Raw genomic sequence first — 12,862 nt, forward strand, 5'->3', positions numbered from 1 at the left:
ATGCCAGCCCTGCTGTGGAGACAGTGGTAGACTCTTCTGTGATTATAAAGACTTTTTATTTTCTCTGGAAAGGAAACAACTGCTCCAACACCATGGTTCCTGGATTGGTAAAGAAAGCAATCCTCCCACACTGCTTGGCCACAGCTGTTGGGGGATTAATGTTTGCAAACTGTGTTCTGTCTATTCACTTATTCACTTAAACTTCTCAGATTTCTAAGGTGCCAATCACAACCATAAGCTATTTGAACATGGAAAGCTTTGCAGGAATTACAATTCCTGTAAGAGGATTGCAGCATATTTTTAAAATAAAGGTAAAAGCTAGCACATTTTACATTTAAACCTGTATTAGCATATGATAGAATATTGCCCTTTGCCGAATCTCTGGTGTGAAGAGCTTGTACAACAGCCATCTAGTACCTCAAATGCCATCCTTCAGTAGGGATTTTTCTGGTTTTCTTCTGTATTAAAACAAAGGAACACGTACTGAATGTCATATAATAGGATCTTCTATGTCATTACTGCTTTAAATAGAAACAGGGAAATAAAATCTCTCTCTTCATAATTAAGAAATATCAAATTGCTCCTTGTCTAAGTCAATTGAAAGTAGTGGAGTTACAACACAGGCTGATCCAGATGAACATCAGTAAAAGGATGAGCATTAATACAACAGGCACAATCCCCATACAACAGTGAGACTCTGCAGTGGGCATTACCTGCTGACCGCATCACACACAATTTGAAATTTATACATATTCAAGAGCTTATATAGTGTGTTACTCCTCTCTAGTTTTCATCTGTCACTTGAACTCATTATTTAATGTTTTTCCCCAAGCACAGCTAGCCCACTCATTCTTGTTTATCTGTGGAAAGTGAGGCTTAACTTTGTAGTCTGCTCACTTACATTTTAAAAACCTTGGGAAAGAAAAATAACGGCAAGCATTAAAAATAAACAAGAAGTAAAACAGAAAAAATGTCCAGAAAGAGAGCTGTAAAAATTGTTACTGCTTATCAAATCCACAGTTAATTTTAGACATTTTACCTGATTATTTATTGTACCTCCTCTTTCCTCTGTCTTTCATGTTGTGATTGTTAACAGTGGCACCTATTGCATTTTGTGATTAATTAAATGTTAATTACAACACCAGTTACTGGTAGTTAAAAGTCCACAGCTTCATTAACAACAAACAAGTTAACAACTTTGTTAACTTCATTAACAAAGATGACAAATACTGAACTATATTTTATAATTCTTCATCATGTTGAGATGAAAGAGAGGGGAATCTTGACAGAAGTACCTTGCTGAACTGTAGAATAACTTTCAAGTGATTTTTACAATTTAAGCAGAGAATCTAGCCAAGTTCAATCCATAACACTGCTACTGAGACACGCTTTCACTGTGTAGTTCCTTTTCTGTGAAGAAACAACAGCCTTAACTCCAAAAGGAGTTTTCTGGTTCATCTGTGTTGGGTATTGTCTTCTTGGGTGGGGAGATGAGGTCTTGCTGGCTGGCTCACTCTCCTCCTCTTTTCTAGCAGGGATTTATGTAGTCTAGGGTCTGGGCATATGCACGTTGTTTCCATCAGTGATCCTGAGTGCTTCACTTCTTCATGATTATCAGGCATAAGCTTGATTATGTTTTCAAAGTGAAGACAGGCTATGAAGTAATTGGAGGTGTAAACACCATTTGGATACACCTAATTTAGAGTTATGCTGTCTGCAGTAACACTGCATCTGACAATACTGGGCAATTTTGCACTATGCTGAAATAGTGGTCTGTAGCAGGAGAATGCATATATATGTATATGTATGTATGCATCTAGGCATATATATATACACACATAGACATAAATATGTATGTTTCAGTGGCCCAATTCAAACACAGGCCTTATTCAATCAAAATAATCCAGGAGGTACAATTCTTTCTGTTTGTCATGCATCTAGTTCTCTGACTCCATGCCGTTAATAATATCTTGGAATCTCAAAAATAAAAGAAATTCATGGGAATGACAAAGTATAAGGATAGCACCTAGGCCATACTACCCATGTTTCTTTCCTTTCTGTCTGGCCTCTTAGGATGTTGCAGAAGGAAATAAGAGTGGTTTGATGACTTCTGCTTGCTGAACACAGACTAACTCTGAGTCATCTCAATATACAGATACACATTATTGTAATGCAAGATGGGTGCTTGAGTTCCCCTGACTACCTATTTGCAGCTTTAAAAATCTGACCCTTTGAAGGATTCAACAATAGGGTCGCATAGTCTGACTACTAACAGGATTGGGTCTCCTAAGTGTCAAGGCGTGGGAAGCAAAATATGGAATATGAAATAGGGCTTATTTAGGTAGAAACCTGAGTTTCCTACCATAATCCCCAAACACCTTGTTTGTTTACCTCCTAACACTAGAGAAGTCTTAACTCCACTGAGTCTGACTATCATTTTTTATTTGGCAGTTTTTCCAGGGCCCAAAGTGCAGCATCTGTGCATTCCTCAAAGTGTTCCTGGCTTTATAAGAAGGCAAAAGCTAGGTTTTCTCCTGAACAGCTCTCTGGGTGAACTTGAACCTGTAGGTGTCCTCACGACTAACCAGTCTGCCTTGGCCAACCTGGTCTATAGAAAGTGTCCCTGCCCATAACAGGGGGTTGGAACTAGATGATCTTTAAGGTCCCTTCTAACCCAAACCATTCAGTGATTCTATGATGACAGTTTTTTGTTTGTTTGTTTGATTGTTTGTTTGTTCTTTAAACTTATCTTGGGAGCATGTGAGACTTTGCCCTCCCACTCTTCCTGTAGAACAAAAGGAGTAGATACATTGCTATAGGCTATTACTTTTCATTGAATAAGCCCTGGGGAACACAGCACAGAACCCAGTCACCCAGTAGTCTAGAGAGCAATTCTCACTCATGTTTTTCTTCTGATTCCTGAAGCCTTTTTCAAAACAGCTTCAGTAATGGTGAAAAAGATCCTCTACTTCAACTGTAACCTGAGTCTGCATAGCCCCTTACTTACGCAATGGTGTTTTGAATAGCCTCAGAAATAGGAGCAAATAATTCAGGCCTTCCATATCCTGCATTAGTATACTATCCCCTGGGCTATTACATAAGGCAGTGGGGCAAAGAGGTGAGTAATGATATAGGAAGCTCCATGTATGTTTTTTAAAAAGAATGAGCCATCCTTGCCATACTTTTTATAAACGCTCAGAAACATCATCTAGCTAGCTGTGGCTTCACTGACAAAGCTATCTACCTAACAGACAGGTTTTATTACCTCTTCTATCCTGTTATTTGTGTTATTCTTCTTATGCACATTTCAATCCTCATTTTCTTCTTTTTCAGATCCTGAATGCCTCAAAATTTTCTAGACCCGCTTTAAGGGACCTGCCTAACATAAACAAACCACATGTGAAGCAGAAGTTTGTTGTACATTTGCTTTGCCAGCGAATGTCAAAGTCAATGTTGCCTTCAGTATTTTCATGTGCCACTATGCATTATACAGAAAAGTGCTCTTTAATCAGGTTGTGACCACCTTGCCTGCTTCTCTGTGATCTCACCTGGTACCACTTAACTCTTCCCTGTGTGGCCCAGCTGGATGTGCAACAGGCTCACTTGCCCTAATTCTTCAAGAGCAAAGCCCATTGCTGATACAGCTGAAATCTTGACTCATTACTTCCATACACGTGCTGCTGGAAATGGTCACCCACTGAACCACCTCGTGTTGTGCTTACCAACACTTTGATGCCACTTTCTGCAGGCAAATGTTTTGTTTCATAAACCCCAGAGTGCTAAGTCCCTTGGTCATTATTTTACAAGTATTTAGTTTTTATTCTTTTAATTGATTCTTCGATTTTCTTGTTGACTCAAAGAGAGTACAAGAAGGAAAATAAGATATAGTACTTTTACTGTACAACCCTCCTGGGGGTAGGTACACTCCAGACTGGACTGACTGAAATCTAAAGAAGAGTCTACATTAACATTCTTCCCTAGGAAAAAAGAAAAAAATCAAAAACATTTCTTACATCCTGTGCACCTGCCTTACAAGTGTACATGGTAAGGGATTTTATTGTATTTTTTTGGCAAACCTAGTTTTTAATTGAAACATCAAAATTCATTGAGGCCTAAGACGGCTGGGAAAGCATCAGTTTTGTCATAGATTTATTTCAAATCCAAGTTAAAGCTTTCCATCAGAAGCAGATGGCACTCCTTCCCCCAGCTCACCAGCAGCCCACCGTGCAGATGATGGGCCACAGTCTGCTCCCCTGCATTTCGTGATGGAGGGCAGGGTTAGAGAGCAGATGTCTCCCAACGAGAAGGTCAAATGGCTTCCCCAGACGGGCTCAGTCCCTTCTGCCACAGCTCTTCCACTTTACATGAAGAGGTGAATAATTAGTTTCCCACACCGAGAAACAGGCTGATTAAAAGCTTGATTGATTAAAACTCTCCACATTAAAGGCACTAATCAGAGGGCTACAGAATCTGTCTCATAAATCTTGGCCCAAGGAGCATTTAACTCTACACAACTGTTTAAAAAAAGCACAGCCAAACTCAAGCACAATTGACCTGTGTAACCTGTCTGTATAAACTTACCTAAGATAGCCTCAAGTATTATCCCAGCTCTCTGAATTAGGCTTTCAACGCCTATCTTATCCCTCCAACCTACCTGAGTACTGCAGCTTCAAATACTGAGTTTGTTTCTGACCATTCACAAAAAAAATCAGATCTCTGCTTTTCCCTACTTTAGTCAGAATACGTGGTAATTTTTGCTTTTTGTTCAGCCTCTTTTTCTTTCCCTAAACGAGCCAAGCTCATGTGTACCTGTGCTACATCCACAGAGCACCGAGGGGCATCACACTGCCAACATGGGACCCACGTGTCCTGGACAATGTGCCCAGCTCTGAGCTGTGAGGCTTGAAGGTTTGCAGCCAGATCAGTGTGTCTCGTTTTGAGGAGCTACTCCAAGCACACGGTGTACACACACACTGAATGCTCAGTTCATAGAATTGCCTAAACATAAAAGTTTTCCCAGACAGCACTGCCACCTTTTTTTGCTGCCTGCAAGTACCATAACCTGCTTTATTTATAGCCCAGGAGAAATACCCATGGCCAGAAGAAGGAAAGGAAAGCTTCAGTGACACAACTCAGTACAAATCCTGCACAACTCAGGCTGCAACCTTGTATGCAGGCAATAAAACATGAGCAGCACTGAAAATGATTATGAACTTGCAATTCAGGTAGCAATTTGGGCTCCAGGTTTATTTTGATGTTTATCAGCTTTATAATTTTGTGCTTGCCACAAAATCCCATGTACGTTTTCTCAGTGTTGCTGCTCTACTATAACCCTAATTCCTTTGAAACAGGCTTATATTGTAGGTGTCTGATGAGCTTGCTCAGATAATTACACCTCAGTGTTCATGCCAGCGCTTCTTGTGCCCTAATTTGAACAGAATGGAGTAATTTGGCACTTTGATTTGAAGACAGTGGGAGGTGGAAAATCTACCTGCTCCCCGTGAACTCCTCTAACAAACTGTAAAATCAGCATTTGCCCTTCATTTCTTAGTTTGCACATATCGAAACCTGATGGTGGCAAGTTAGTAGGAAGTATTACCTTGTGGAAATATTAAGGTTTTCCAACGGAAAAAAGGATGGGAGAAAATATTGCTTTATAATAAAGTTATAATAAAGTTATAACAAAGGGATGTGTGTATCCACTCTCTCCTCTAAGCATTCATTTAACTTAAGATACCTAGATACATGGAGAGGTTAAATGGAAACCAACTTGCATGCTACTACAGTTAAGTCCTCAATAGCTAAACCCATTTTTTTTTTTTTTTCTGCTGAATACTGTGAAGAAAAATCACAGCTTTCCTTCAGTGTGTCCAGGTGGTACAGGCAGTTTCTAAGCATGTAACCAAATTACAAATATATGAAACAACTTATGTTCCAGTCCTGACAACACCCAGAATATTATGAGTTCAGGAACTTTAAGAGACATCAAAGGCACAAAGCAGATATAACACTATTTTCCTGTTACCTAGAAATTATCTTAATTATCCAGCAATGTCTGACGACAGTATTTCCAGTTTTATGTTAAATGCTGTTTAGTTGCAGGCAGTTGCAGACCACAAATTGACTTATCTCAAGTTTTATGTCAATGGATTCTGCATCAATATTCTTACCCTTATGGTACCTGGTTCTCCAAAACCTAGAGCATAAGAACTGTCAAATTTTAAGACTGATTGTAAAATGCTTCCTGAATGTCAAAAATGGATATGTATGATGATTCCCAGCTTCATTTATGTTTTTAGGATAACTCTCCACAGGACTCTACAGGAATATCATATCCCATGGAGAACATCAATAATATATTTCTACTCTGTGTTGGGAACATTACACTATGTAAACTTAATCACTTTGCAGCAACAGGGAATCAGAGATTTTGGTATCAATAGAATAAATAGTATTAATAGAACAGTAATCAATATAAAATCATAATTTAGAGACCAGAGTCATTTTTATATGACAGTGTCTTCTCTGACTTTCAAGTCTAGTCATTAAAGGAAGGGCATACCCTTTTCTTATTCATCCCTCTCTTTAACTTATTTTGTTTCAGAAAGAAGATGTAGCAATTAGATCATGGTTTTTATTTTTATTTTTTCATAGCTAACCATCTTATTATGCAAAGTTGGTGCTAACAGGAACTTTTATTGACGACTTTCAACTCTACTCCCTTGTGTCTCCCCACTCCTTGAATGTCATCTCACCTATGAGAGAAATGGTAATTAAGACAACAATGGAAACCAACAACACTGTTCAGTAGCTAACTACCAGTAATTGGCTCTTCACTGCAGGACAGTGTCATAAATTTTAATAGTGATTTTTCAACCAAGCATATAATGCAGCACTTCACAGATACTTTAATGAATGCTTTCTGCTCCTTTGCTGATTACTGTATATTTACACTATCAACCTTAGTAAAAACTGAGAATTCCATCATGTACTGTATTTTTAAAAATATAGTAAATTAATTATTTTTTATCATTCAGTGAAAGGTCTGCTTTTTATGTGAAGCTACTTAAGCTACAGTTTTTATGAAACATCTCCAAAACCACAGGAAGAAAAAATAAATTATGGGATTTATTTATTCCAGCTGAAGTGAATAAGCTGAGAAGAAAATCTGATATTCATCAGGTTTTACCACTCTGCTATGAAAAATATCTTTAAATATTTATAACTGGGCCTAGATTTCAAGGTTAAGGTCCTCATATAATAAACTATTCCACTTCAAAAGAATCTACACTTAAACAGCTAGAACATTTATAATGTACATTCACAATGTACAACAATACTTTCATGCTAAGGTAACCAGCTGGAACAAATGGGAGTTATAGCAGTATAAAACTCTAGCAATATTGTGATTAATCACATATAAGTCTCTATAGCACGTAACTATATTATTTGCCTATGTAGAGGCATGGGTGTCCAAAACCATGGCTCAGGAAAGGAGGTGAGACTGGAGGAAGGAAGTTGGAATTTACCCCAAAACCTATAACTGATCAAGAGAATAAAGGACTACACACTTCTGTAGCTGCTGCAATGCTTTTTCTGTTGGTAACACCATCATGCCAAGCTTGGCCATGAGCATTTCAGGGTAAAGAAAGAGAAGACAGATAAATGGGGAGGATCCAGAAACAAGGAGGAAAGAATGAGGAAAGATGAGAGAATGAGGAAAGATGAAAGAAAAATTAATCTGCATTGCAGTTCCACCAACTCAGAGTTTTCCTGAACATTAGTTACTTTTTCGAAGTGTTACTCTCTTACCAACATCAGGATCAGTGGCTTGGACTCTTGTTAGCAACGCCTTAGTGGCAGTATTCTCATAGACACATGCGGTATAGTGATCAGATGAAAACACTGGTGGGTTATCATTCACATCTTCTAAAATAAGATGGATTTCTGATTGGCAAAACCTGCCACCGCCATCTGTAGCTCGGGCAATCAGGTTGTATGTAGGGATTTTCTCTCGGTCAAGTGGGGCCAAGGATTTCAGCTCACCTGAAATTGATTAAAAGCAGCAGTCATCAGTACTGCCATAGCAGCATCACTAATTCTAGACAGTGGGAGTAGCTCAAAAACATATATTTAACTGGAATTTACGAGAAGAAAAACCAACCTTGCTTATTCCAATGAACAGATTAAAACGACACAACAGTGTCACTTCTCACTCCTCTATACCCCACTAAATGAGCTGGTGGCATGAGTGCAGGGAGGACAAGCTGCTCATGGTGTCATTTGAGAACCCACACCTTTTGCCATGGCTAAGAGCATAACATGCTATGTTTTTCAAAGTCTTTCTTTTATTACTCTCAAGATTTAAAGACTTCAGGACTTAGAAAAGTCACCCTGTATCTACTGATGACAACAGCCATACTGAACTGCAAAGTTTTCTAATGCTACTGTTCGAAACAGAACCAATCTCTTCTCCCTCATTTTAACCTCCAATCACCTCTGAATTCCTGTAGATGCCTCTGGCATCTAGCTTGAATATGACTTCTTATTCTTATAACACAATAAACATTAGCAGCAAAGACAGTTTCTCACTCAGACTGTGAGAACTTTATCCACAATCTATTTTCCACAGCACTGATAAATGACAGCAAACATGACTACATCTGCAAAGAGCCATTATTAGTCAAAGGGTAAGTTTTGGTTTATTTTGGTAAAGGGAGTAATTTGCAGTAAAATACAAAATTTGTTCTTAAGGAAGGCAAAACTCCCCTTCCACACACTGCACAGACCTCCGAATGCCTCTTCTGTCAGCAGCACTACGACAGTATCAGGTGCTGCCTCCTGCTAGCCAGGTGGAGGAGGCATTGCACAGGGATGGACTTAGGCTGTCCAAATGGAAACTAAATTCCTAGGAGTAACAGAAGTAAAAAAAGAGTGGGATTTTCATTCATGGAAAAATTATTTTATTTAGCTTTACTTTATAACAAGCACAAAATCTGGACCTTAGCAGAGATCAGCATCTTTTTCCAGACCCCGTGCCAAATGAACAACACCTTTGTAGCACTCCCCTGTGCTCACAAATTCATTACTGATACGCTTTCTCTACACAAGTCTGGGTATAAAAAGAATGTTGTTGATACATGGTATAAAAGCCAGTAAGTCCAGATCAAGGTGGAAGACAAAGTCCAAATGTGAAGGAGGACCCTGCTGGCAGCTTCCCCTCTTCTGCTCTAAGACAACTCCAGGAAAAGGGCCCCATGTCTCCATCCTAACTTGAGGTCTGGCTGCGAAACAAAAGTGTCAACTTCTACTGCCCTGAATACAACATTCAACCTGGCCAACAAACATGTCCCACCTGCAATTCCCACTTCCAAAGTGGACATCCACACCTGTCAGAACTGGAACTGGCTGATAACCAAATGTAACCTAACTTTAGTTAAGGAAACTGGTACCCGCGGATGCTGAGGGATTAAGAAGGCTATCTGAAAACATTTAGTTGTCATCTTACCGTTTTCTGGATCTAAGAAAAATTTATTGTTCCCAGGACCATAGAGAGAGTAGCGAATTTCACCATTGGACCCAATGTCAGCATCTTTAGCTTTGATTTTTAGAATGACTTTGTTTGATGGAATATCTTCAGGAAACAGTGCTGTGTATGCAACCTAGAGGAAAAACAAACAAAAAAAAAAAGTAAGCTATGCAATAACAGTATTTTATAGCTATTGTACAACTTTTTTTTTTTTTTTTTTTAAAAAAAAAACTCTCTGTAGTACATTTTTCTACACAGGAAACAATTCCTTTAGGTAATACAGTCCTAGAAATTCACATAACTGCTAAGCCTTGAGGTGTCACAAAAACAATGCCAAATTATGACTCTTAATAGGGCTAGTCTTAGGTGTAAAATGCAGTCACGTTTTCTGTCTTCCGTTTCTCTCATCAACACCCATGAAATGGATGTGTACTAATGAAGACAGCTGTTTTTATCACATCATCCAGCAGTGTTGAGGGAGGTACTGATTGTGATTCCCCGGAGTGGTGCTTGCAATGACAGCAGTCCATCGGTGATAATGTAATGATGCGAATTACGTGTGTATACATCTGGATATATATAAATGAGATTCTGCAAGCAGTACTGTTAAGGAAATCTAGTTTTTATAGTGCCTTTTGTTTCACACACACCTTCATATCACAGCAATGCTGGTTTCCCACATTGCCTCTCCATAGAGTAAGAGACAGCTGATGCTGAGAAAGCTGTGGTCAGGCCATACTGCACGCATGCCTGACAGCTTGAGAGTAAGCTATATTCTTCTACGTTTTCCACTGTGTCTTTGGCTGCTAGCCACCTGACACATTTGGGAAGGCTGGATTTAGATTAGACTGAAGACATTTCCACATTGATTGTGAAGGAAAAACATTTTTTTTTTTTTCTGTAGGGGGGCAGTGGCTGCCCTATAGCAGTGCCGCCTCACAACCCTTTGCATTTTAGAAAGCCAGCTAAGAGTATGGTGCAGAAGATGGAGGAGACTCTTTCACTGCCTTTGTTAGGCCATTATCATTTCACCTTGGTTTCACAAGACTGTTGTATCCTGCTTCCCTCCAGGTCACTCTAGATCCTTCACCTAAGACCTTCAGGATGAAGATGGGTATCTCCTGTAAATACAGCAGTAGCATCCACAGGGAAACCATCACTTCCAGCGCCACAGCAGATTGCAAAGGGTGTTGCGAACTCACCCGCTCACAGACTGGGTTGTTATCATTAACATCAGTGACCGTCACTTCCACAGCAGCTTGGGTTACAAAGAGGCCATCCGTGGCAGTGATGTTCAGATAATAAACATCTTGTTCCTCCCGATCTAGTGGCCTTTTTACATAAACCTTCCATTCGTTCTGAACCAGTCCCAGAGCGAACTTCCCTTTGGGATTCCCTCCTGCAATGAGACAAGCAACACACAACAGGTTAGGGCATCCCTCCAGGGCTCCCACCTGATTTAAGCACAAATACAGGCTCATCATAGAGGACCAGGAATATGCAATTGTCATTTGTTTCCCAGTGACAGGTGCTTTCAAACTTGCAGATTCAGGAAATCTGTAATGAGATTATGTTCCCTGTGTTTATTGCCCCCCAAACGGCTTGTATGAAAGTGAACCAATAACTTTCAGCGGAAACAAAATCCATTTAGCAGAGCTGAAGATGATCTCTTGTTTAGTTCCCCTTAAGGGCAATCAAATTCAAACTGTGAACAATCAATAGTCCTCTCAGGCTGGTACAATTGTCTTTCCACTTAGTCTCGGGAGAGGATGTAATACACCGCAGCTCTTGTTACCAAGACAATTTCATTAGCTGTTGATTATGCAATCAAGGACTGGAAGTAGGTTCTATTAAGGAATCCTCTAATGAAAGCTTTATCATACAGCTGTGCCTTTCTTCTGCTCATTAAAATTCTAGTTTTAAAAAAAGTTTACATGACACAAGAAGACACATTAGTATTAAATAGTCCTAACAAGAGGTCATTTGAGGAGCAGTTGGAAGATAAGCACTACAATTAGGTCAAATGTATCAGAGGGTGAGAGCTGGGGAAAGCCAGCAAGGAGTGCAGGAGTCAAAGCAGAACAGCTTTTTATCATGCTATAACACCAACAGTGAACCTCCTAATGTTGCTCTTCCACATCATTAAACTGCATGGGGGAAAAAGCAGACGGGGAGAGGAAAAGATTTGGTCCACATCATCCTCAGGAAAGAAGGAAGGACATTTCACATGAAGAAGGTACAAGGAATCAAACCAGGGATAGTTCTTTAATGTTTCTGACAGTTATTTACACTTTCATTTGAAACAGTACAGTTCTTTGCCAGCTCTATGAAGAAACCACCATCAAACACCATTCTTTGAGCTTGTTTTCAACCCCCTTGTCAGACCAGACAGAAGATCTTTTAAGCCAACCACCACTTCAGTGTCCAGTATCTAATGTTTGGTCTGTAAAAAATATATCTGCACACTTAATGATTTAGGATGGAGCACAGAAGAGTTATAGCTAACTCATGTGCTATAGGAACTGTGTGAGGACAAAGAAAAAAACATCACAGTGCTCCACTGGGAAAACTTTAATTCCAGCTAACCCGGTACTAACTCTTTTCCCATCATATTAAGCTTTCTCCTGTGCAGAAATGCAATCTGAGAACTGCTATCCATGTTTCTCATGTATAAAAGTGGTATAAAAATATTAAGGGAAAGCTTATTCTTTCTTGTGTCAGGATCAAGAATGTCAAGCCCACTAAGTTTGGTTTTGCTCACAACTTATTCAGGGTCCTGACATGTGTCAGGGGATCTGTCCGAGCTTAGTGGAAAGACCAGGTTCTTAAACCCTCCTCTCTAGTTCGATGTTTGAGTAAATAAGTGTTAAAAAAAAAACAAAAACAAACAAACAACAACAACAAAAAAACACAAAACAAACAAATCCAACAGAGAAAAGATGTATTTTAAGGGATGAATGTATTTGAGCTGCCTCTGCTGTCAGGAGATTAGGTGTCACTGCTGTTGCTTCTGGTGGCACAATTCTGTCAGTTCCCAGGGACCTTCTTAGCAAAAATAAGGCGGAGAAGATCTGAACTTAAAACTGTGCTTAAGATGAAGCAAAAAAGTGTAATGCACATTTCATGCCTCCTTCATACATCAAAAAGCAGAAAAGAGGTCACGGGCTGTAATCTATGCCTTTTTCATTAGCTACCAGCGACAAGATAGACTGCTTTCTATTTGATATGAAAGCTAAGTTAGTTGAGATGGGCTGAGGAAATCTTTCTCGTTAAGCATCACCATTTGAGCTAAGTGTAATTGTGTCAGGAAACAATGTTGTAATGAAGAAGATT

At 39.4% G+C, this 12,862-nt stretch overlaps 1 protein-coding gene across 10 annotated transcripts in view; it reads right to left on the bottom strand.

Annotated features, from left to right (window-relative positions):
- The window catches only part of FAT3 (FAT atypical cadherin 3), a 417,502-nt gene that overhangs the window by 60,677 nt on the left and 343,963 nt on the right, over positions 1 to 12,862 (bottom strand). For all 10 annotated transcript variants that reach the window (XM_035328942.1, XM_035328925.1, XM_035328935.1 and 7 more), the window contains 3 exons: positions 10,732 to 10,928; positions 9,509 to 9,662; positions 7,813 to 8,046 (listed from right to left, as the gene is read on the bottom strand). In XM_035328942.1, the coding sequence (XP_035184833.1) occupies positions 7,813 to 8,046; positions 9,509 to 9,662; positions 10,732 to 10,928 (585 nt within the window). The remainder of the gene's footprint in view (positions 1 to 7,812; positions 8,047 to 9,508; positions 9,663 to 10,731; positions 10,929 to 12,862) is intronic.

The sequence above is a fragment of the Oxyura jamaicensis genome, chromosome 1 (assembly GCF_011077185.1).
Source record: "Oxyura jamaicensis isolate SHBP4307 breed ruddy duck chromosome 1, BPBGC_Ojam_1.0, whole genome shotgun sequence".
Classification (NCBI taxonomy): domain Eukaryota; kingdom Metazoa; phylum Chordata; class Aves; order Anseriformes; family Anatidae; genus Oxyura; species Oxyura jamaicensis.